This window comes from Aspergillus ochraceoroseus (assembly GCF_002846915.1).
Source record: "Aspergillus ochraceoroseus IBT 24754 chromosome Unknown P175scaffold_5, whole genome shotgun sequence".
NCBI lineage: Eukaryota > Fungi > Ascomycota > Eurotiomycetes > Eurotiales > Aspergillaceae > Aspergillus > Aspergillus ochraceoroseus.
In genome coordinates this window covers 102,075-125,627 of record NW_024468480.1, presented here as the reverse complement: position 1 = coordinate 125,627, position 23,553 = coordinate 102,075, and the positions used below count along the sequence as shown (strand labels likewise).

At 49.2% G+C, this 23,553-nt stretch overlaps 11 protein-coding genes across 11 annotated transcripts; 5 read left to right on the top strand and 6 right to left on the bottom strand.

The window, feature by feature from the left end:
• Positions 1–6: 6 nt before the first annotated feature.
• Positions 7–799, bottom strand: P175DRAFT_0493592 (TNT domain-containing protein; the record flags this gene model as incomplete). Its single annotated transcript, XM_040895975.1, has 2 exons — positions 7–651; positions 707–799. The coding sequence occupies 2 exons, from the start codon at positions 797–799 to the stop codon at positions 7–9; spliced, it is 738 nt and encodes a 245-aa protein (XP_040751161.1).
• An 885-nt stretch (positions 800–1,684) lies between these two features.
• On the bottom strand, positions 1,685–2,549 carry P175DRAFT_0509773 (peroxiredoxin-like family protein; the record flags this gene model as incomplete). Its single annotated transcript, XM_040898452.1, has 2 exons — positions 1,685–2,155; positions 2,280–2,549. 2 exons carry the CDS (start codon positions 2,547–2,549, stop codon positions 1,685–1,687), a joined length of 741 nt encoding a protein of 246 aa, XP_040751160.1.
• A 357-nt stretch (positions 2,550–2,906) lies between these two features.
• Positions 2,907–4,650, bottom strand: P175DRAFT_0254153 (putative inositol 5-phosphatase). The gene has a single exon (XM_040892706.1). The coding sequence runs from the start codon at positions 4,427–4,429 to the stop codon at positions 3,092–3,094; it is 1,338 nt and encodes a 445-aa protein (XP_040751159.1). The 5' UTR covers positions 4,430–4,650; the 3' UTR covers positions 2,907–3,091.
• A 535-nt stretch (positions 4,651–5,185) lies between these two features.
• On the top strand, positions 5,186–6,004 carry P175DRAFT_0480270 (uncharacterized protein; the record flags this gene model as incomplete). Its single annotated transcript, XM_040895428.1, has 2 exons — positions 5,186–5,273; positions 5,344–6,004. 2 exons carry the CDS (start codon positions 5,186–5,188, stop codon positions 5,937–5,939), a joined length of 684 nt encoding a protein of 227 aa, XP_040751158.1. The 3' UTR covers positions 5,940–6,004.
• Positions 6,005–6,074: 70 nt separating this feature from the next.
• P175DRAFT_0516841 (uncharacterized protein) lies at positions 6,075–9,674 on the bottom strand (the record flags this gene model as incomplete). The annotated part of the gene is made up of 10 exons (XM_040898936.1): positions 6,075–6,515; positions 6,580–7,934; positions 7,993–8,106; positions 8,218–8,446; positions 8,503–8,756; positions 8,828–8,897; positions 8,957–9,133; positions 9,200–9,282; positions 9,433–9,537; positions 9,599–9,674. The coding sequence occupies 10 exons, from the start codon at positions 9,672–9,674 to the stop codon at positions 6,186–6,188; spliced, it is 2,793 nt and encodes a 930-aa protein (XP_040751157.1). The 3' UTR covers positions 6,075–6,185.
• A 1,487-nt stretch (positions 9,675–11,161) lies between these two features.
• Positions 11,162–11,817, bottom strand: P175DRAFT_0509769 (uncharacterized protein; the record flags this gene model as incomplete). Its single annotated transcript, XM_040898451.1, has 2 exons — positions 11,162–11,662; positions 11,758–11,817. 2 exons carry the CDS (start codon positions 11,815–11,817, stop codon positions 11,162–11,164), a joined length of 561 nt encoding a protein of 186 aa, XP_040751156.1.
• Positions 11,818–12,397: 580 nt separating this feature from the next.
• Positions 12,398–12,778, bottom strand: P175DRAFT_0254112 (uncharacterized protein). The gene has a single exon (XM_040892705.1). The coding sequence runs from the start codon at positions 12,683–12,685 to the stop codon at positions 12,437–12,439; it is 249 nt and encodes an 82-aa protein (XP_040751155.1). The 5' UTR covers positions 12,686–12,778; the 3' UTR covers positions 12,398–12,436.
• P175DRAFT_0501931 (SDR family oxidoreductase) lies at positions 12,660–14,191 on the top strand. The gene is made up of 6 exons (XM_040897272.1): positions 12,660–12,766; positions 12,824–13,082; positions 13,156–13,319; positions 13,391–13,590; positions 13,645–13,795; positions 13,853–14,191. The coding sequence occupies exons 1-6, from the start codon at positions 12,712–12,714 to the stop codon at positions 13,966–13,968; spliced, it is 945 nt and encodes a 314-aa protein (XP_040751154.1). The 5' UTR covers positions 12,660–12,711; the 3' UTR covers positions 13,969–14,191.
• A 378-nt stretch (positions 14,192–14,569) lies between these two features.
• P175DRAFT_0524094 (uncharacterized protein) lies at positions 14,570–16,511 on the top strand (the record flags this gene model as incomplete). The annotated part of the gene is made up of 1 exon (XM_040899347.1): positions 14,570–16,511. Exon 1 carries the CDS (start codon positions 14,703–14,705, stop codon positions 16,509–16,511), a length of 1,809 nt encoding a protein of 602 aa, XP_040751153.1. The 5' UTR covers positions 14,570–14,702.
• Positions 16,512–17,441: 930 nt separating this feature from the next.
• P175DRAFT_0501930 (uncharacterized protein) lies at positions 17,442–19,143 on the top strand. Its single transcript, XM_040897271.1, has 2 exons — positions 17,442–17,893; positions 18,013–19,143. Exons 1-2 carry the CDS (start codon positions 17,678–17,680, stop codon positions 18,889–18,891), a joined length of 1,095 nt encoding a protein of 364 aa, XP_040751152.1. The 5' UTR covers positions 17,442–17,677; the 3' UTR covers positions 18,892–19,143.
• A 190-nt stretch (positions 19,144–19,333) lies between these two features.
• On the top strand, positions 19,334–23,444 carry P175DRAFT_0501929 (GTPase-activating protein). Its single transcript, XM_040897270.1, has 3 exons — positions 19,334–20,480; positions 20,533–20,884; positions 20,940–23,444. Exons 1-3 carry the CDS (start codon positions 19,640–19,642, stop codon positions 23,218–23,220), a joined length of 3,474 nt encoding a protein of 1,157 aa, XP_040751151.1. The 5' UTR covers positions 19,334–19,639; the 3' UTR covers positions 23,221–23,444.
• Positions 23,445–23,553: the final 109 nt, after the last annotated feature.

Below are 23,553 nucleotides of genomic sequence, written 5' to 3'. Positions count from 1 at the left end.
CGACATTCAGCTAGAAGGATGCGGCGGCGGAGGCAAGTAATTCGCCGCAAAGTCTTCCGCATCGTCATACTCCTTTAACTCTAACGCTCTCAAAAACTCATTGTCCACCAGATCGGACACGTTTGTCTTCACCATGAACTGCGTGCCATACCCAGGCTGCTGAAACCAAGGTGTGATGGGACCAAGCAACACATCAAACTCCTGGATCACCTCGTACACATGATAGTTGTAGGGGAAACTGCTATTCTCCGGCGCAAAAAGGTTCCAGGGGGGGAGGGCCCGCTCAATATAAGGTGCTCCCAGGGGGGATAAGAAGTTCCCTCGTTCCGACCCAAATCGGTCCAGCCTCTGCCCGACGACAAGGGTAACATTGCCATAGATTGGTACCTCGGCAGTGTCATTAGCGAAGCCATTGTCATAGGGATAGATATAGGAGGCGTCCGGATCGGAGACGGAGGTCGACCACTTGGCTAGAAATTCATAGGGGCAGAGATCCCCGAACCGCGCATAGGTCTGGAGCTCTGTGGAGAGAGGGAAATATTTCGGAAGCTTGATTGGGCCCAGGCGAGGATCACCACAGACGGCGGTTTCGTTTTGGAATGTGATGCCTTTGCATGGATCCGGATTGCATCTGTCTGGCAAAGAAGGTTCCTATATGAAGGATCAGGGGCCATATTCAAGGAATGAAAGGGCAATGAAACCTTACCTCTGAAGGACGAGTTTTCCTGAGCGTTACGACGGATGAGGGATCTGCTACGGCAACCGCCGCGAGAAGTAGGGTAAATGCTGCAAGGTGCATTTTATATCAGAAAGCAAAGCGTGCCAGAGTATTGGTAGTAGAATCTATATTGAAAAGACGATAGGAATCGCAAGGAGCTTCCTGTGTCTTATATACTTCATGCTTTAACAAGAATGTGCCTCCTTTACGACCCAACATACCTGTTGTCTGAAAAGTTCAGCTCAATTCTAGCCTCTCTAATTCCTGGCATTCTCCCTGAAAGGCTATTGAGAGGAATTTAGCCATACCATTGCAGGTTATGACAGCCACCAATATAATGGAGTGAAAACTAGCTCTCGAGACCTAAAGTATGCAAGTGAACCAAGAATGGAGATGGCATTGTGATACTATACAGAGTAGAGAACCACTCAGCTTCACTCTCACATTCCAATTGTAACTTCCAGACAGGTCTAGATACCTCGCAGCCATCGAGGGGGTTATTTAATCCCTAAGCGTACTTTAATTCCTCCTTAAAGCCAATTCCATGTTTCTCAATTCGAACTTTCCAATGTACATAACTTGGAAATGCTCTACTGTCCCTAGAAATATCCAAACATTCTTTCGTTACTATAGATTCTTTCCTTTGCGCCCAAAAGGGTTACTTTCATTATTAAAATATAATAATTTACACAGTGAGGAGTTTATACTGAATAAGGAATAATAATTTAAGAGAGTTGTATTTTTCCTGTAATCACTCAACGAATACAAGATCAACAAGCCTTTGCTGTTAAAGCGTGTGTAAGAGATCTTAGTTAATTTCAATTTACTCAAGCAAACAACAATTTATGAAGACATTCAAGGAGTGATGTAATGGTTTGATACCTTGGTGATCACTGCACCTACTACGCTCGAAAACACGCTCTGAAAGCTGGTCTCCCTCTCAATCGGGTTTCAGCATTGAAGGAATCAATGCTTGGACTGGGGATTGAGGACCTGGGCTAGCGCTGGTATTTCCGTGTGGTCTCGCGTGGTTTTCATTCTGTGGCACCACGTAACAGTCTTTCCCTCGGTGTCATGACTGGCCTCGAAGAGGAATTCCCCGCCAATTTGCCTCGAGTCACCTCCCTTGCCGGCTAGTCCACTGGGAATCTGCTTCAGGCATTGCCAGATTGACTCCATGACAATACGAACCATACCCTTGCGCATGTACTCTGGGCGCGGGCCGAGGGCCAGCGAAGTGGTCATTCCGAGATCAGTGTAGAGCTTTCGCGTCGGATCCGCGTAAATAGGGAAGTCACACCCCGATTTGGAGGCGTATATATCGATTAAGCCAGGATCCCCGCAGCCGATGACGGCAATGGATGTACTAACCGGCAGGCGGGAGAGGAAGTCAGGGTTGATGACCTGCAAAAGAGACCGGAGATATTCTTGGCAGCTCTGTAAGACCTTACTTAGCATTCATGTAGCTGTCAACTAACTAACTCATGAGAACATTTGAGAACGGGTTTCACGGCAAGTTGTGACTCGTCCAGGAGGAGGAAGATGGTCAAGGCGTACATACCCCACAGAAGAAATGTCGCACGAAAATCACAAGCACCCGGTCAGCGGTATCCGGCCCATCGTAAAGATCCTTGAAACGATGTGCCTTACCAAGCCGATCGAGGACCCTGTGTCTTGCCACTTGTTGTAGCGTCTCTGCGGACGGCGGTTGGTTCTGGAAATTGGCTTCGCCGCTGGGATCCTTTGATTTGGCTTCACCACAACTGGTAGAGACCTCGTAGAAAAGCGCCGGTTCTGTTTGGGTAGCTGTGTCATGTGTACTGATCGCCATGTTCCGCAGCTGCTCTTGTGACTTCAGAAGGTTCCAAGGTTGTTGGGAATGATTGCGGGGGCGAATGAATATATATTGACCGCATGTCCTGTCACCACTAAACCTGATCCAGCAATGAGCAAACCTTGGGGGATCTGATGGTATTTGACGTACCTTGAAAGATATATGAACATCCCCCGAACAAGTACTCAATCCAATCCTGTTCGAATCATGCATACCTGCACTCCGCAATAACCCTACGCGGCTATATTTCCTTTCGAATAGACAGGGAAACAATATAATCTAGAACTCTAGATGATCCCCTGTTTTACGCTTCCCACTAATTCCCAGCAGATTATTATACGTGACATAAATGTATATAATTCATGCTTCAAACGGCAACATTGGGGCAAGTCTTCTGTAGGTGGAAGAAAACATTATGACGGTACTATTCGGATGTACTCGCCGGGTGGCGCCCTGGATTGTAGGCGCGGAAGGGTGTTCCGCAAAAGAGCCCGCTCAAGGAGAAAAGAAAACATGAAATCACTCAACGGCATGTCTCTTCATGCATTGAAAAACGAGCGAATCACAAACCAAATCCCAACAGCTCCAATCGTCGAGGCCCCCACCAGGAGGTTACCTTCCCAAGTCCATGCAAGGTATACCAAGCAACCCACCAGAAATTCTTTTCTTCGAGCTGTAGCTCTCTTGCGTTCCCATTCTGGATCAATTGGAAACGGAATAACGAACTGTCCATCGGTTGTAGGCTCGACCCTGGAAATAGGGACGCATGCGGCGAAGCCAACAGCACGGTGATCGGATGTGGGAAAGACTGGTAGGGAGTTATAGCTTAGGACATTGACCTTGGCTTGCTCCCCTAGGGCTGGCGGATGCGTGAGATACAGCACACGGTCACACCAGCTCGGCCATCGACTCCTCGTCCACTTCCATTCCTCGGCCTTATTTCCGGATGAAATATCACGCGCAGCCTCACGCGCCTCCTCAGTATACTTATAGGTCGGAGGAAATGTAATCGGAGCTTCTGAGAGCCCTTGGAAGCACTGAGACTGCTCCATTTCACGCTTGAGCTGGTCCCTTCCCAACAGATATGAATGGTGTAGTGGGCTGCTGGGGTCCGCGGTTGCCCGGGGAAATGATAAAGAGTCCTCTTTCTTCGGTGATGTGTCGGATGTGCGGTAGTTGAGATCACCGCCGAGGAAAAGATAACTCGTAGGTGTAAAAATACCCTGGTATTCGGGGGGTGGACGCGACGCGGAATTTGCCAATAATGCCGCGCTCTCTGAATCATCTTCCTCCTGCATAATCCCAGTTTCCGCAACCTCAGAGTCGCTGAATACTAGCCTCTCGACTATGCTACGCCAATCTGCGTTCCTTTGCGCAACGGCGTATTCCATGGGCGCCAAGTGCGCTGCGATAAAGGTCAAGTCCGCACCAACTTGCGGTGATTCTGGGGATGTGTAAGACAGCCTCGCGCCGACTGCTCCCTTGTTGCCTACTTCCTGGACACCAAATCCTACTCGAGCGACGTCAATTGATGATATCTGGTCTGCGATATCCGTCCGCGCAAACACCATCAGCCCCGTCATACCACTGTTATCCGTCACCATATTAACATAATTGGAACCCCACCGGCTGGCTGCTGCGCGGTCTACCATCTGCGCAAAAGCTACAAAGTATGGAGTCAAGAACGACCCCCCGAGGAAAGCATAGGCGATAGGCGCGATCTCCTGAAGACACAGCACAAGGATGTCGGGCGGAGCAGAGGAAGTAGAATCATGGCCGAGGGGCAAGGCATCAAAAAAGTGTTGGGAAAAATGATCGACATCGATGACATTGCGGGCACAATTGAATGTCAGGATATAGAGACGAAGAGAGTCCATTATTATAGGTCATCGATTACTTTGCTGAGATACTGAAACCATGCAAAGTGAACTTGTTCTTCAGATGACGTTAGATAACCCATTCACCGCCTTTGATCTCACGAAGAGAAGCTGTGAGATCAACCCTAGTAGTAGCTTCAGTATGTAATGGTAGCTCTCTCTAAGTAGCCTGGGATGCCCCCCAGTAATTCCTTGTGATGAACCCGAGGATTCGTGAAGACGAGAGCCTGCGTTAGACTCGAGCGGTACGAAGAACTTGAGGAAGAGTGGAGAGTTCCATTCATACTCCGTACAGACTACGGACGGACAGACAGCACATCTATGTATAGTGTATTTTAATTTAGATATACTATGCGCACTAAACTGATCATAAGCAGAAAACCCTTAATTTATCGATTCCCTGTAAACCCTAGCATTGTGTCAATCAAAAAGGGGGTTGATTGTGGGGAGAATGCACTCTTCTTCCTCAGACCAGTAACATCCATAGTTAATAGTAATAATAATGGTTATTATTATACCGGGCTTGAACCTATATCCTCAAATAAACACAATTAATTAGACCAGCCAGTCAGATTTCCTGTTGACTGTCCACTTGCTATAAAATAGATTAGACAGTGGAGCAAGGGTTCAGCCTTCATCCATCGTTTCCAACCTGAATCTTGGGATATTACCCCCCTGGCAGAAACGTTTATAAAGGCAGCCCAATGACCAAGTGATAGAAAGAAATCATTGGGAGTCATTGCCTACAGGTTCATCATGGGCTTCACTATTGTCAACGGCCAGATTCTGACGCCAGGGTTGGCGATTGTCGACGCCCCGCAGCCCTATACGCCACTAGGAGGGGGTGAGTTCCTATTCAGCAGTCACTCCAGATAGTGGTTATAAAGGCGGACATTGGTATTAATCCGGTCAAGATACCCTGCAAGTTGCTCTAGACGTCTCCGGCAACGGGAAGTTATCACTTGACCCGTCCGACGATGCTGCGACCAGATTTCACGAGATTACAATTTTCCTGACCTCGACCGAGAAGGAGAAAAACTTCACCATTTCCAACGGAACCTCAACTGGCTCGAACGCATACGCTGGCCCTGTCCTTGGCCTGGAGCCCTCGTCAACCGTCAAACACGTCAATTGGATCTGGCCCGAGTGCTTTGTGGGCGACGGCAAAGGGAGCAGCGACTCGGCACGAGGAAACTACAACATTTCCATGCATCAGTCCTTTCGCTGGAACGGAACAGATTACTACACGGTTTTCGAGTTGCCGATATCCGTCTCAAATGCGATTGAAAAGTCCGATAACCGAACGGATTGTAGCTTGCTGGAGAATGATTTCGAGCCTGCTGTTTCCGCAGCGAGTAATGACACCCTGCCGGGGCAGCCTTGGGATGCGACAGGGAGTTCCAACGTCACGAACAGTCCGGGTAGTGGCAATGCAGCTACAGAGGCTAGAGTCGGGGCAAAGCACTGGGCATTATTTGCGCTGGTCATGGCAGGTATGATGGTGCTGTAATCTATGAGATTCCCGGAAACCCCCCTAGCAGGTCTACGGAGGTGTGTATATTAATCCTAATTGTGTATTTATCATGTACGTGTTTTGAATAATTTGTGATTCATTCTATCATATCTCTCCACATTCAAAAGGATTGCGGTTCTCATTCGCTCCCGGATTCAAACGACCGGCGTTTTTCCTGCTTGATACTATATATGACCTCTGGCGCCGTCCAAGTAGCACAGGGAACCAGATCCAGAGTCAAGTTCAAGAACCATTTTCCTTATTATCAACCCGGTTTGAGTCCGCAATCTGTTGAGCAAGCCGATGAAGCATTGGGCTGACATCTTGAGGATGAATGCAACAGTCGAGAATGACCAACTTGTCTGTCTCTATCTCGATTAGTTTCAACGCTTGAACTAAGTCACTAGTTGTCTTGATCTGCAATGCAAATACCGGGAATAACGCGGGAGTCGCATAGCTGCTCGTGAAAGGGTTCTGTGCATCAACGAAATGGGGCGTGTAGTTCATGGATGTGGCCAACGCTGCATAGTTCCAATTTGCAAAGTAGTTGTAGGGTCCATCTTGTATGGCAGACTGTGAAAAGGTTAGAAATATGATATGGTTTTTTTTTTTTCAGCGGGTTTTCTTGGAAACTAACCTCAATGGCATAACCCAAGTTATTGAAAATAAAGATCACCGAGTTGGCCTTCATCTCGATCATCGTACCTAACTCTTGGACAGTCATGCGCAGGCTTCCATCCCCAATCAACAGAATACAGCGCCCATCTGGACGGGCAAGCTGGCATCCAAGTGCTGCAGGAAGACTCCAGCCGATTGACGCGTAGATGTTCTGCATTTGGAGGTCAGCCCCCTCTGGGAGATGAAGCTCCTGCGAATGGAACAGAGTGTCCCCTGCTTCGATAATCAGAGTGTCACTAGGTTTGACGATACTTTGAATCCCTTGTATAACCCCTGCCAGCGTTATAAAGCTGTGCGCACTGTGCGTCACGCCATGACCATTTGCCCCTTTGGTTACAGACCCAGATGCGCGCCAGATTGTATCTTTACGAGGAATATCAGCATCGATCAGGCCGGCGACGGCATGGTAGAGCGACACCCCAGCAATAGTCTCCCCACTGGGGAGTGTAATACGCTCCTCCTGCAGGTCCAGGATGCGATGCGCCTCTTCATTGTGGATATTTAATCTTCCCGTTGTATGAATGTCGCTCCAACGGCCACCGAGAACCACCCAGAGATCGGACTCCATCACAGCTCGGTCACATTCTGGTGATCCAACAGCGCCCCAAAACGCACCCGCAAACTGTGGATGTGTTTCAGGGAAGAGAGACTTGGAATCGAACTGACAGTACACCGCACAGCCGAGTTTTTCAGCCAGAGCTACCAACATATCAGTGGGGACTTTTCGTCGAACCCAGGCTCCCACAATGATAACTGGTCTTATTGCAAGATTCCAGGTCTTGATCATAGCATCCGTTGCCTCGTTGAGCTTGTCTGTCGGTAAAAACGGCCCATCTTCAAGGCGTAGCCTGCGTGGCGCTGCACAGGGGAGCGTGGCTATATCGGCCGGAATTTCAATGTATACGGGGAGTGAGTCCCGGAAACATTTACGAATGGTTTCGTCGAGAACATTAGCTGGATCCGCCTTTGCATCGAGTCGGACAGAAGCAGTGGTAACTTCCTTGAACGCCCGAAGTGCTTGACCTTTTTCTCTGGTACCCAGCGAGTGGTGTACCAGGGGATGATCGACTAATTTGCTTCCCGGGAATCCAGAGACAACAATAACCTTGAGGTGCTCGGAGTATGCTCCTGCAATGGCGTTGATAACAGATAATCCGCCGACCATAAAAGTGACTATAACCACCGCCACTCCAGAAGGTGATGCTCGCGCATATCCGTCCGCCGCATAGCCCGCATTTAGCTCATTACAACACCCTACCATGCGGAGGGCTTTATTCTTCAAGATTTCGTCCAGGAGATTCATATTCATGTCACCTGGTATGATTAGTGAGTGTCATCAGGTAATCCGCTGTGATTCAAGTCCTCTACCTACCGGGAACGACAAAGTAATCAGATATGCCAATCTCCTGCATTCTATAAGCTAGAAAGGTGCCGATATTATACTGGTCCTGGTGGAACTCGAGCCGTGGGGAAGCCTCAGCTTCGCCTATCTGTTCATAATGACAGTCTCCAATCCGGAGCACAGCTCGACCTTGAAATTTGCCTATACAATGTCAGGGTCGCCCGAGTAAAGGTGAGAGAGATACACCCCACGAACCTTTCTCCATGAGATCGTAGACTGTTGGTAATTCCGAAAAATCCATGATTTTTGATTGAACGGGAAATCTGCAACGGGACATGATATCAAGAGCCTCCTCAGTGTCCTCTCTAGTTCCAATGTATGATCCCTTGAAAGTGATCTGGCGCTGGATCACAGTGAGAACGTCCACCGCGACGGTACCATGTGGTATTCCGGCTGCGACAACAGTTCCCTCGGGGCGGACATACTGTACATTATCAGTTTCTCAATATACTCGATATACCATAGTCGGTCTATACTTACCTGTATTGCCAAATTATATGGTTTATCGAACGGGGAGAGGACAAGGGCAGCGTGTGGTCCTCCAGAGCTGGCCTCTATCACTTCACTAACCAAGTCTGAAGAGGTAGAATAATCGATAAATAAATCCGCTCCTAAGGACTCCATGCACATTCGCCTCTTTTCTGGGCCTGCTGATATTGCTAGAACCCGAAATCCCATTGCTTTCGCATATTGACACGCGAAGGTTCCGAGCCCACCACCAGCTCCAACAACGGCTAAATGCCCCATAGTACTTAGCACAAAGCTCTGCTCGTCAGATAATACCCTGAATATATGATATACGTACCTAGCATCTGTCCGGGCTTCAGATTACATGCTTTAACCGCATTGTACGATGTAACACCTGCACAAAGAACCTGTGCCGTAGGCGAACCATTAGAACGGAACGTGACTTTCACATTGAATTGATACTTACCGGCGCTGCATCCTCGAGGGGGATCTCTGGCGGAATTCTCACAGCATTCGCTGCCTTGCACACTGCGTATTGTTGGAAGGTTCCGTTGATGCTATAACCAGACATCCTCGGGTTAGGGCAGAACCGATTGTCCTTGATATCGCAATAGTTGCAGGCTCCACACGCTGCATTAATCAACTACAGGCCACTTCATATTAGCCTTATTTACCAGTATCATAGAAGAGCCCTGGCCAGATGACATACCTGTATTCCGATCCTATCCCCAATTCTGAGATCATGAACCTCTTGTCCAATGGCAACTACGATGCCGGCGCCTTCATGGCCACCTGTGGTACCGGTTAGCATTCGCGCGCGACAAATTATCATTCGAACACAGGCAACATACCAACTATGGCTGAACCGGGCGGCCAATTGAATTCCTCTGACAGATTCCTTTCATTAGTGAATCCCGGCATGGGAAACCATGGAAGACATACGTTTCAAAATGCTGTAATCTGAATGGCATACGCCAGAGTACTGAAGGTGGACTAGGACGTCATCCGGTCCCGGGGTCGGTACTGGAATTCTTGTCATTTCAATGTCTGCACCAAGTTAACGTGTCAATCCTCGATAAGATACGCTGCTATTGCCCCATACCCTTACTGTCAATCCCAGCCTGACGGACATAAGCCCATTGTGTGGAAGGGATACCAGCTAGAGATGGCTGAAAGAAAGGCATTGCTCGTTGTTTTGATCAGAAACGACCCTTCCCGATGACAATGTTATTCCTTTAGGTAGTATAACCCTGAATAGTTCTTCAATCATTCATAGAAACTGTCTTCGGGTGACACCAGCTATTTATAGCGGTTCCACGAATGATTAACTCCTAGGAAGCCTATGTATGCAAAGGCATGGGAAGGGGATCTATTCAGGTAAAAATGCGCAGGACTACTCTAGATTGATAATCTCAAGGTGCAAAAGCCGATCTACGAGCTGTACGATCTTACAGGTTGGAGATATTGAATAGGTAGGGGGGTTTTTTGGAATAGGACTACCCAGTTACTGCAGCTAGGGCTTTTCCTCACTCATAGTGTAAAACATGAGAGAGGTAATCGCCTGCAGGAAATTTCCGAAGCAGTTCATCCTACAGACACGGTGGAAACAACTCTTTCCAAGCCTGTCGACAAGACACAGGTGCAAAACTTGTTTTTTTTTTTCTAATGATTTATATTAGGCTGCAGTATCCCTTCCATTCAAAATTTCATGCAGCTTACATACATATACAACTCCCTACTGCTGTTGTAGAAACGCCGCCAGCGCTATAAATCTGCAGGCGACCCATATCGAACTCGTGCAGATCCAATTTTCTCCGAGCGGCTTCTTTGGATTCTTGCAAATCCTGTTCTCAATCGATTAGCAGTCTGTACTCGGCCATATATAGTAGTAGACGAGCACTGGTATTAATTAAGTTCCCTCCATTTTCTCTCCGTATCAAGGGCCGTTGTTACAAGCTCGGATTGTTTGAGAGACATGCGAGTAGCTGCTTCAAGATACGATCAGCATAATACATGACGACAGCTGGAACAGCTATAACGAAATTTTATAATTTGTTAGCTGTGAGTGAGCCTCGTCCACTGTTGAACCTGTCCAGATACTACGTAGTTAACTAACTAGTAGCCAGCTTTGACAAGCCAACATCTATCCTGCAGATGGAAGAACGCTCCGGGCAATTCCTGCACGTCCTCCAAAACAGTAGTTCAACTGCGCTGCCCAGTGCATGACCGTTTGGGAATACGGCATTTCCTTGCTTTCTTTGACAGATAATTTTCTCACGGTATTGGCCTTGCTCCGGGTTAGCAGGGAGGTGGGACCGGACTCTGGAGGCCTTTGGACCAGATCTTCCAGTACCCTGCTAAGTACTATTTTCAGATGACTGGCTACAGAGACAGAGAGATCATCAGGTAATCCACGAAGCAATAAATCCAGACATTCTAATTCCCATTTGTGACCTTGGATTTCTCGTACACACCTGGACACCGTGCCATAAAATAGAATACATATAAAATAAATCTTCATAAAGTGCAAGGAAAAGAATCAGTTCGGTGCGGAACATAGGAAATACTCCCCCGGGATTTTGACGATTCCATTCCACACACGGTCAAATAAACCGGAAACCCTCCATAGAAACCGAGCCAACCATGGCGCGGGGTGGAAGACCGGCGGGACTTAGGATCTCCGGTCCCCCCAAAGACCGACTATACCCATCGCGAGCGCAAGACCAGAGAATATAGCCCGCACCCCCTGCAGCCGACGTTCCGAATCCATTTCATTCCGGACACTCTCGCCGTTGACGCTCTCCTCAGCTTCAACCACGACGAGGTCGTCTTCCTTTTTCTGGGCCTTGTTACACAAGAGACTCATATACCCGGTATCCTGAGCAACACTGCAGACCCACGCCTTGAATCCTAGCCGGCGATGGAACCAAAAGTCGGCTCCATATGTGCCGATGGTCGACATGACGCACATCCAAATCAAATATGGGTGTTTTCGATGTTTCGGCGAGACGCTGTACGCAAAGAGAAGACATGCATTGGAAATGTTGGCAAGGCGCAATCCATGTTTACGGTTTAGGCGCCTGACTTCGCTTAGCGACTTGGAGGCATTGGATGAGGTGGAAAGGAGGCTGAGCGATGGGATGGTGATGGTGGAAGCGGAGTACGAGACGCCCTGAGTAGGTATTAGTCTCCACTTGCGCACGTAACATGTAGAAAGGCCAGTCGCTTAGAGAAGGCGCCGTAGTTCCTCTAGGTGCAAGTACGTACCGTTAACAGGCCAAGCGAGATGGTGCCGATGAATTTGGTGATGGTGATGGGACAGGCCATGGCGATCGAGGAGAAAGCGACCCAACCGCGACAACACACAGATAGGCGTCACAAATCGTGGAAATTGTTTCGTAGGGTATCTTCCGTTGGATCCCGTATAGATAGACTGATGGAACCACCGCCTGCAGGGTCGCTGAGAAGTCGAGGTCGTGATGAAACTGCCCCGGCGATACGAGGAAATCTAATGGGATTGTTTGGTGGAGAGAAAAAAAGTGACGTCGCAGAGTGGCCTGAGGCGGGGACGGCAGTGACGAATCACAGTGGGTAACTTTTAACCTACGGTGCGATATGACAGGAGAAGTGGGGACTTTGGGCGTTTGGGCGTGCTACGAGCTATAACGAAGGCAGTGTTATTTTGCAAGAAACTATTGTATAAAATATAAGAAGCCAATACACTATCAACCAAGCAGGAGATTTGGAAGCTGCATTGCTGTGAGAGAGAATCTGGGATAAGATGGGACTGGCAGAATACCATAACAGGAAGGCGGTGTATCCTCTTATCGCCGCGGAATTACTTGATCAGTAATCAAAGAATGATTTAGTTAATTCTGTACACAAGGAACTTCGAACTTTAGCACATTGAGTTGAAGAGGTAATTATAAACTAATTCCTCCAATATCTACGGAGTACTCCGTACTCCCTTGGCTAAACATTCTTGCTGTACCTGATTCCCAGCTGCACAACCTCCCTTGCATATACTAGACAATACATACATCATATCACGGCGACTAACCCAACTAGGACTATCCGAGGCTACCGATAACCGCGGCCGAAGACACGCTCCTGTGGGGAAACAGTGAGAGAGGAGGAGCCCTACGATTTTAATAATAAAGCTCAGTGCAGCGCCCCTTGTTTTTGCTCCCGACATCGTTATCACAGCTTATCCTGGTCAAGATGCCTCTCCCAAAGTCCGACTACCTAAGTGATACCTGGAAAGATGGCTTGTTCGGTGAGTTTATTCCCTTTCTACGTACTACATACCGATATGGACATTAACTCCGCATAGCGAACAAGGTTGTCTTCTGTACTGGGGGAGCTGGCACTATCTGCAGTGCTCAAGTCCGCGCACTCGTTCACCTAGGCGCCAATGCTTGTATTGTCGGCAGAAATGTGGAAAAGACGGAGAAGATGGCCCATGACATTGCAACTGCTCGTCCAGGGGCTAAAGTGCTGGGTCTTGGTGGAGTGGACGTGCGCTCATTCGACAGTCTCAAGGACTCTGTTGATCGTTGTGTCAAAGAATTCGGTGCTATTGACTACGTGATGTAATGATTCACCCTAAAAAGAAAGGGGAAAAAAAAATTAAACGCTTCCTGTGCTAACTTGATTCGCATGTAGTGCTGGTGCCGCAGGGAACTTCCTCGCCTCAATCAGCCAGCTGTCCATTAATGCCTTTAAATCGGTCATGGAAATTGATGTTTTGGGATCATACAACACACTGAAGGCGACCATTCCGCATTTGGTACAGTCCGCACAAAAGCACAAAGTGGACTCTAACACCTGTATGAGGGTCTAGACTGGACGTTCGTTAGTTAAATACGTGCAGGGTTACTAATTGCGTTTCGTCTTACAGTGAAGCCCTCCCCTCTCGGTACCGGCGGCCGAATCATCTTCGTCAGTGCCACTCTTCACTACACAGCGACTCCATTCCAGGCACATGTCTCGGTTGCGAAAGCCGGTATCGATGCCATGTCGAATACCGTGGCTCTTGAATTTGGACCCTTGGGGGTGACGTCGAACGTCATTGCCCCTGGACCCATTGCTTCGACAGAGGTTCGTTCCCCCATGCATACCGAACCATGTAAATCTAATGCTCAGAAATTACAGGGCCTGGAGCGCCTCGTTCCTTCAGATCAGAAAGAACAGTCCAAGAAATCACAACCGCTCGGACGATTCGGTTCAGTCCGAGACATTGCAGATGCCACTGTGTACCTTTTTGCCGATACTGGTAGTTACGTGAGCGGTCAAATCCTCGTTGGTCAGTCATAATGGTAATATTGGGTGCATATGCAGCTGTGTACTAATTGTTTGATAGTTGACGGTGCGAGCTGGCGCATGGGATCTGGCATCGGAGCCTCCAACTATCCCGACCTCCTTCTCTCGGGAGATACCTTCCGGAATGTGAAGGGAAAGAAGAAGTCGAATCTGTGATTCGGAATGAGGGGAACTGGAACTATATAGATATACATTATCGTAATTCACCATGATAAGCATATAGTGATCATCAGATAACCATTTTGTCAATTTGCCTCATATATATTCGAGTACTACTCTTGTTTCTTTTCTTTTTTGACTCATCCTAGGGGAACCGCGCGATGTCTGTACTATATGGATGTATGTCTTTTAACACCACTGTGAAAACAATGCCTTGTCACTGCCTCTAAAGCAATAAGTCCTTGTTTCATGCCGCCCCTGTTCATTTTTCACCTCTATAACTAACCCTTAAGAAGTAGCCAACAATGAAACTTGAACAACGGCAACAAAGCAAAGGTCCAGTTCTAAGACAGCCATGTCACAGCCACAGGACTAATAAAGAATAAAGGAGTATCCCGGTCTTTCCCTTCAATAAATGCCTCAAGTTTCGAATTCTGCCGTTATGCAATCCAACCGGGTTGCTCGTGTGCAAAGGATATTAGACTAGCAGGCAGAGCACTGTAGAACATGGTCTTAGATATAAGGGCACATTTCGCTTTTCTGCAGGATATCTCCTCTAGCTGGGTGTCCATAGTTTTTGGGGGGGGGGGGGACCTATATAAAAGGACAGGATGCCTTCCGTCTCCTTGTTAAAAATATTCACCTCCATGCGAACGAGATCTGATCTACTTTCGACCTAATCGAACTTTGCTATCTCCCATCGGGGATTAATTACCCCCTACAGATTGATCATGGCTCCCGAAGATGACCAGCGACGTCGAAAGGGGAAGCATGCCTTCACCGAACAGGCAAGGCATATCATTGGGGATTCCTCTACCTCCCTCGACTCGAAGGTGGACTGGTTGGAGAGCATTTTCGATGATAAAGATACAGCTCTCACCTACAATGAACGTCGCGTCCTGGAACTTGAAGCCGAGAATAATGAATATCGAATTACCATCGGCGAAATGACACAGGCCCACGATAACCAAATCTATGATGCGATCCGGCACCGACTCCAGACCGAGAGTACGGCAGCCGCCCTGCCGGATGCAGAGGGAAGTTCGGGAACAAAGGCCAGGTCGCAGATCGCGTCGGCAGAGGCGTCGAATGAGCTTCTTTCTGCGGCGACAGAACAGCAGCTTGAGTTGCTGGGGCTTTACCAGGGGGACCATAAGCAGCTGAGAGAGCAGCTGTCGAATCGCGACCGCACGATCCAGGCCATAGATAGGAACCTGAAAAAGGCCAACTCGACGGTGAAGAAGTTTAAAGCGACGCTGGCAAGGCGCAAGAGGAACTATGCCGAGTATGCCGATTCCGTCAATGACCTTTTAGGTGCTCTGAAGAGCGAAAATGCCGCCCTGAAGAAGCGTCTGGAAAAGGAACACGACAAGATTGATCTGCTGTGGGATCAGCTGAAAAGCACCTACGAGAAAGGCATGGAGGGCCAGGCGGAAATAGTCGCGGGGATGATCGAGAGCATGAAACGCGCGAGGAGAAAAATACAGATGGCCCCCGGCTCACACGGCCGTCGTGATCCGGACACGCCCATGTTCGAGGCCCCCGATCTCGACAGCGATGTCGAGATGATCAATAACTGTTCAGATGCCCCGTTGCTTAAACCGCTACGCTCACTACACCTAAATTCGGACCCATCGCCGCCTCCTCGACCGCGATCGCCCCGCGATCGCACGCGTGGACGAAGTCCTATCAGACGCAAACGGCCGCAAACGAATGCTGGATTAGCGGCAGCCATGGAATCATACGTCCTGGGGCTAGAACTACGCGGACTCGGTGACCCTCGACCCTCCCAGCAACGGAGAACTTCTGTGCCAGCGACCCAGCCTCTTCCGTCGCGCCAGCGCCCTCGGGATGAGATGCTTCACATCCCTATCATCAGAAAACGGGCTTTGAATCCCGACGACCCGCCACGGCCCATTAAGAAGGCTCGGCACCACCTCATCAACCCGGACGAGCGAAGAAATGTACACATGTTATGCGAGTGCACGGGGAGAGTAACGCTGAATGACATCACTGTGGCTGGCGTTGAAGCGAAAATCACCACAATGCCCAAGCCAGCCAGCTCGCGTTTGCCTGGTCAGTCCATCTTCACAGGCCCGATATATCTTCCGGCACAGCGTGGATTCACGTCTCTCTCCGCGAAAATAGCACGAGTATGGGGCAGGCCGGTAAGAAAATGGACCCTGGGGCCAGACATGGGCAACAAGGGCTCAGGGAAGGCCACGGAAGACCCCCTAGACTCCCCTGCTCAGGCCGCTAACAAGAATCAGGACAGCCAGACCCAAACCAATCCTCTCGAAACCCAGACAGAGGAGACAGGCAGATGGAAGACCTGGGTGATTTTGTTCTTAGCGTTATGGTTGTTTTTGTCACACTGCAGCCAAGTCGACCATAAGAAGGAATGGCTCAGGGCGAATGAGGATCCCGAGAGGCTCCTCGCCATGCTGCGTGGTCCCGAAGCTAATGCAGCCGGCGGAGTGACGGTGATGGATTTCGAGATTGCGAGATGGTCGGATGTTGATGCCAGTGCCCTAGGATGAACTCGGGCGGGGTCATCCCTTTTTTTTTTTTTTATTTTTTTTTATTTTTTTCTTCTTCCTTTGCTTTTTCTTTCTTTCCTCCTTGCTTGTTTTTCCCCCCCAGGGTATCTATCTCAAGGTAATGTATTGCTCGTTTTTTATTCTCAAATCTTGAAAGTGCTAGCTGATCTACTTGGTTTAGGTATTGATATTAACAACTCACTCGCTAGGCATGATCTTGATTGCTTCTCTAGCAAAGGTACTGTATCATTCAAGATCATGATCTGCAGTAAGATCAACATGGTAGTTATATGTACTCTGCAGACTCCGTACTTGATTGATAGTGGCAGGGAGGGGCTGCAGCCTACCGCGTGTCAGGTTTCCGGATATACAGAGTAGATCGGACTCATACTACATATATTACGTATGTGTGTACGTTCGTGAAGCTCTATTATTCTCATGTTTCAAAATGAAATAAATTTTCCAGGAGCACTGCGTAATACATCTACATATAGTTAGTTACTAGTCACATAGTAGGAACTTCGACTCTTTTTAGGGCTGCTTGAACTCGGCGTTGCTAGCCTTATGGGGGATGGTGTCGAAATCAGGCATACATCAGCTCATTGATTCCTTGATTGATTCTTTGATTCATTTGGTTATTTATTCATTCATTGTTCATGTTCTAAGCTTTTACTCCTTTTACTTCCTATACTCTGGAATTATAATATTAACAATTTAACCCCCTTTAATCCCTCAAATATACAGTGAAACGAAGACAAAACCAAAGGAAAGTCAATAAAAAAACATCCGGTCTAGTCCCAATGCAGTCTAGTGGTTGCGTCACCTGCCTTTAGTTCCTGTGACTGCTCCAATCAGCCTGAGGCATCGTCGTCAGTCATCTCCATCTCAATCCATTCATCCATCATTCTCTCTCTCTCTCTCTCTCTCTCTTTCTTTCCATCTGTCTTTCCATCTTTCTCTTCCTCTTCATCTCTTCTTTTCTCTGATCAATCATCTCTCCATCTCATCTTATCATCATAATCATCGTCTTCTTCTTCCTCTTCCTCGTCTTATTCATTTTTCCTCTGTCTGGTCTAATATCACTATAATAATAATAGGACCCCCTCCTACCCGTGCCCTTCTTTTCTTTTTCTATCGCATGTTCGTCTACTAGATTCTTTATCGTCATGACCCTCCGCTCGTTCCTCCTAGGGAGCGTGCTTGCCCTCAGCAGCGCTAGGGCCTTGCTCGTCGTCCCTGAAGTTGAATCGGATGCGTTCGCTTTCCCCGGCGACACTGTCAGCATCCTCCCCCTTGAGGCCCAGGCGGCCCAGAAGCAGCAAATCGATCTTCCCTGCACCGAATGTCCCTTTGCGATTCAAAGTGGCGACGAAACATACCTGGTAAGTCATCAACCTCCCATCCCAAGGCGGTACTATCCGCCCCCACCCTCTTTGGGTATGGTGGGTTTGGTGAAGATCGTTCAACGGGTCCCGGCAGATAAGCTAATAGATCATACCAGTCGCTCGAATTCTCGATCGAAGATGGCGTCCTCCTGGCCAACGACCACCATATCTTCCCTCCCGCACCCCCATCTCCTATCACCGCCGTTCAGCGCCACCTGACTGATGGCGAAGAGTCGCAGCCCGTTCCCTTGGGCTACGCAGTCGAAATGATGCCACTCCCCTCCCCCCCAGAGGAACCTTTTGATATGGTGGCTGTTCGATTCACGGTTCTCGACCTGGACGGCTATCCCGTTCCTTTGGACACCGTCGCTATCACTCTCATCCATGACGCGGAAGGCAACCTGTTCATGGTGAAGACCGACATTGAAAAAACTGCCGACCGGGCTTCGTGGAAGAAGTGTGATGGAAAGCCCAAGTGTCTCAGACGCTTCATGGTTGAACGCATCCGTTCCATGTTTGGCGCAGCTAAGGAGCGCTTGGTTGGCATGTTCAAGGGCAAGGGCTGCAAGGGGCTTAAAGGCTTGCCTCCCCCACCTTTCCCACCCCGGCCTCACCATGACGAGCTCGATCATGACTTCCCTGGCCATCACTCTCCTCCTCCTCCCCCCCCTCCTCCTCCTGCTGATCACCGTCATTCCCATGGCAAACCTCATCACGGAGACTGGCAGCGTACTGCTCATCGCGTCGTTCGCTTCATTGTCGTTCCAGCTATCCTTGGAGTCTTCGCAGGTCTTGCCGCCAGCGCTCTAGGTATGATTGTTGGTCAGCTTGCCGTCTTTATGTGGCGTCGTTACCGCCGATCTTCCCCGAAGGAAACGCTTGAGCCGGGATCCAGGGATGAGAAGCAGGGCCTGATGACCCAATCGGTTGAGGAGCTTCCTCCTGCTTATCGCGATGAAGAAGCTCCAGCGGAGGAGGTAGCCGACAAATCCTAATGGCCCGTCTCTCGCCCATGTAATCTATCCCAAGAGCGTTGAGAACGTAGCGAGGGGCTTTGTCTGTCGAATAGGAAAAACCTTCGGTGATATTTATTGGAGACCAGGAGACTTTTTTACTTGATCGGGTTTTGTCCTTGCTTTCGTTTTCTCGTCGTGTTGTGACACACACACACCCACTCTCTCTCTCTCTCTCTCTTTACTTGTATGCAATTTCGTCCCCTAGCCGTAGCTCTCGTCATAGTTCCAATGAGATCTTTCGATCCAGCTCTTAGAATAAGAATTGCCATTCATGATTTCCTGCTCTCGTGTAGAATCGCCTGGATAATAATGCTGAGACCTGGCGTTGTTTCAGATCCCCGGCATCACGTGAGCGCATCGTCGTGGATGCCTGCAGGTGCAGGGAACGATTTATCCCCTCTTTCCACCACGAACTTCCTCCCCTCTCCCCATCTCCACCACTTCAGGACCTTTTATTTGTCGCAGTCGGGGGTTCTGCTTTGGATAATGCTGCGCTAGCTCCTACGATGACCCTGGATTATCCGCTGACCATCTGTCGGCCTCTGTCCATCCCCATTTCCCTGGTCTGATTGTTTAAGCTTCAGCAGCTCCCGCTTTCTACCGGGCCAACCTTCAGCTTCAGCTGTGGACTATCAAGCCCAGCTGTTGAATTTCCATCCTTACCTTGCCTTCTGTTATTATTTTGCCCCCCTTTCCCTCCCGAAACCCGCTGCAGCCTTCCTCCAAGATGATGCAGTGGTCGTCCCTCGTCCAGAAAGCCCAGTCTTTTATTGACCCGGCTAACTTCACTATCCCGAACCTCACCTCCTCCTCCTCCGATCGCAACCCGTCGAAGGCTTCCTTGTTTCGCCAGCAGTTCCGACTTCCCGATTCTCAAAATCCTCTACAGGAGATAACGGCAGAGCTAATCCTTCCTTTGTCGCATACATCATCGTCATCGTCGTCATCTTCCACCACCCCCGGCAACCCTCCTCGGAATCTCGACCGCGCTGGAAATCGATATGCCGGCAAGCTGCATTTGAGCGAGCGATTCATCTGCTTTTCTACCCAGCCTACTAGCTTCGTACCATCTGCTACCCTTGGCGCCTCTACTCACTGGGCGGGTCAAACCAATGGCACAGGGCCGTCCGGGAATGGCTTCACGGTCCCGCTTTGCTGCATCCGCCGCGTGGAGCGATTGAATAGTCTCAGCCATGTCTTTTCATTAGCATTAACAACATGGAATGGCGCTCTAAACAAACAGCAGGCACCGGGGTTTGTGCCCCAAAGATTCACTATCCAGCTAGTCGGAAGCAGGCAGGCCTGTGAACGATTCTGTGACGGTCTAAAAAAAGGGTTACGGGAGTCTATGAAGGAAATTGAGAATCTGCGGGACGTCGTGAATGACTGTTATTCGGAATATTTGCTCTCGGGTGCAAAGGCCAAGAGTCAAGCACAGGATGCGTCTGATAACTCTGAAACACGACAGCCCCCGGATGCCGGATTAGGCATGCTCTTCCGCTACCCAGGTGATGCCCGCAAGCTTCGAGATCGGAGTAAAATGCGATTGTGGGGGGAATACTTCAGAGGTATGGTGCCCTTGCAGCCCTTTGCCCAGTAATTTGTATTGAGCCTGTGTAGAAAATGGCCGCAATGCGACTTTGATTCGACAGCCCACCTTCCACAAGCTTATTCGCGTTGGCCTTCCCAACCGACTCCGCGGAGAAGTGTGGGAGGTAGCCTCTGGTTCGTTGTACCTGCGTTTGAGATCACCTAAACTATACGCCGAGACTCTTGCCAAATTCGCCGGGCAGGAATCTTTAGCTATTGATGAGATCGAAAAGGACTTGAACCGAAGCTTGCCCGAGTATGCGGGATTCCAAAGTGAAGAAGGCATTGGCCGTCTTCGGAGAGTTCTTACAGCGTACAGTTGGACCAACGCTGAAATTGGGTACTGTCAAGCGATGAACATCGTGGTTGCAGCTTTGTTGATGTATGGCCTCCCCGCTCCCAACCACAATGCCATATCATATGCTCACAATTCCCAGATACATGTCTGAGGCACAAGCCTTCTTCCTTCTTTCTGTTCTATGCGACCGCCTTCTACCGGGATATTACTCGACCACCATGTATGGTACCTTGCTTGACCAAAAGGTTTTCGAGTCTCTGGTGGAGAAAACGATGCCTGTTCTTTGGGAGCATCTCTCCAAGTCCGATGTCCAGCTCTCTGTCGTTTCTCTTCCCTGGTTTCTCTCCTTGTATATCAACTCCATGCCCCTTGTCTTCGCCTTTAGGGTATTAGATGTGTTCTTCTTGGAGGGTCCCAAGGTCCTTTTCCAGGTTGGACTTGCCATCCTCCGCATCAATGGTGAGGAACTGCTCGATGTCCAAGATGATGGTTCTTTCATCTCCGTTCTCAAGTCATATTTCTCTCGTCTCGACGAGTCTGCTCATCCACGATCAGAGAATCCCAAACTAAGAGCTATCACACGCTTTCAGGAACTAATGGTAGTAGCGTTCAAGGAGTTCTCCCAGATCACACATCAAACCGTCATTGAGCAGCGCGAAAAACATAAGGATGCAGTCTTAGAGAACATTGAAAGTTTCGCCAAGCGCACATCCATCCGAAACCTTGGGCCCGATAGCAAGAAGCTAAGCATGGATGATCTCGGCGCGATATATGACCGCTACTACGAAGTCCTATACGAGTACCAGCAGCGACAGAAGCTGGTAGAGGAGGAAAAGAGACGCCAAGAGAAGAAGAAATCCGAACGAATTTCCATCGTCGGCCCACCGGCTGACCAGGAAGTTGGTCGAGTGGGTCTAGGTCCGAGTCCAACTCACATGGACTACAATGCGTTCCGAGAGTTTCTTGCCGCGACAGCAAAATGGGCTAGAGCCGACTCCCCCAGCCCATCGCGCAAGGCGTCCACTATTGGGTCTTACGGAAATAGCTTTAAAGGGTTTGGACGATCATCATCCATATGGAACACCCGACCAGAGCCAGCGGACCACGAATTTTTACATCGTCTTTTCCGTAAGTGGGCTACCGACCACGAGGAAGGACTAAGCCTACAAAATGTAGTAAATGGTATTGCACGCCTGAAGGGACCACGCGACATCATGAATAATATTAGCTACTTTTTTGATCTTTACGACGATAACGGAGACGGCATGGTCGATCGAGAAGGGATCCTTCGCATGTCTGAAGCGCTCCTTTTCCTATCCCGACGCGGATTCGAAGGAACTATCGTCGCCAGCCAAAGCACGGAAGACCTCACAGCTCCCGGAAAAGAAGGAGCTGAGCATGATAAGCTCAGTACTGGCGAACGATTTCTTGGAAGCGTCAGCTCCTTCATCCGGCGCTGTTTCCAGTATGCTGACCCGACCCACAAGGGACTAGAGGGAGAGAAAGACGTGACGGAAACAGCCGACAAGCTCGGGTCTTTCAGCATAGGTGACGAGGAGGAGGAGGAGGATCTAATTGATATTGGAGACGACATCAAATCCAACTCGTCAACACCGACTCTAGAGACCAAAACACCTGAAACCCTGAGCAGTGACCAAGCCGACAACACACAACAGCACACCCAAAAGATATCCGAATCCGCGAATCCCGCTCTCGATCCCAATAACCCACTCCACATCACTCTCCCTACATTCCGCATGGTCGTTCTGGCTGACGAGCTGTTAGAGCAATTTTTCGACACCTTTTTCCCTCAGTCCTTCCGTCTCTCTGACCAGGGATCAGCCACCTCGCTGACCCCATCTCTCTCCTCGAATCTCACAACCTTCTCAAACATCGGTTCTGTGAAGCCCCAGCTCAGTGCGGCTTCTAACGCTCCAGTTGCCGGTGCCTCTGGTGGCATCGTTCCACCTAACAGAGGTCTCCGCGGTGTCCTAGACAACATTGTCTCCGATGGCATCCGTATGGCTGCAGAAGTCAAGAAGCGTATGGATGAAGCACAACGCGAACTCGAGCGAAACGCCCTCAACCGGGATGATTATGACGAGGATGACGAGGACGAAGTCGACCCCCATGTTGTGGCCAATACCCCCGCCATAGTGGGTGGTATCTCCAGCTGGGGTGCGGGGGCATACGGCGCGGATCCCGAGCGTCGCAGCGTGCGCGAAACCGACCGTGATCTCCTAGAAGGTGCAGAGGTCCTTAGTATGCGGGGGCGGGACGACACATCCTCCTCGTCGCTCCTGGATGATAAAGAAGGCCAGCATCACCACGGCCAGCATCTCGCACCTGATGCCGGTGGTAGTTCCCACCGTAGTCGAGATGACAGTGTCGTTAGTAAGGTTGTGGAGTTTGAGTCATGAACGAACTTTGCAGTATTTCTCTTGTTGGACCCCCCCTTTTTTGTTCTTGCTATGGCTTGATAATTGTATTACGTGTTTTGTGGTCTTCCTACGCGTGTATAAGCGCATTCTTTTTTATCTATCTGTTTAGATAGGTTTCTTTTTTCTGGAAGGATAATGTACTATTTATATCATTTCCTTTTAATCTGCTTTTTTGTTGTGACAGATATAGGGGTGGGTTTTTCATTTGACTGGAAGAAGCTGGTCATACATATATTTTAAGCGAACATTACTCTGAACAGCATGAGCCTGATTTTGTTGAATTATATATATCAATACAATATAATTTTTATG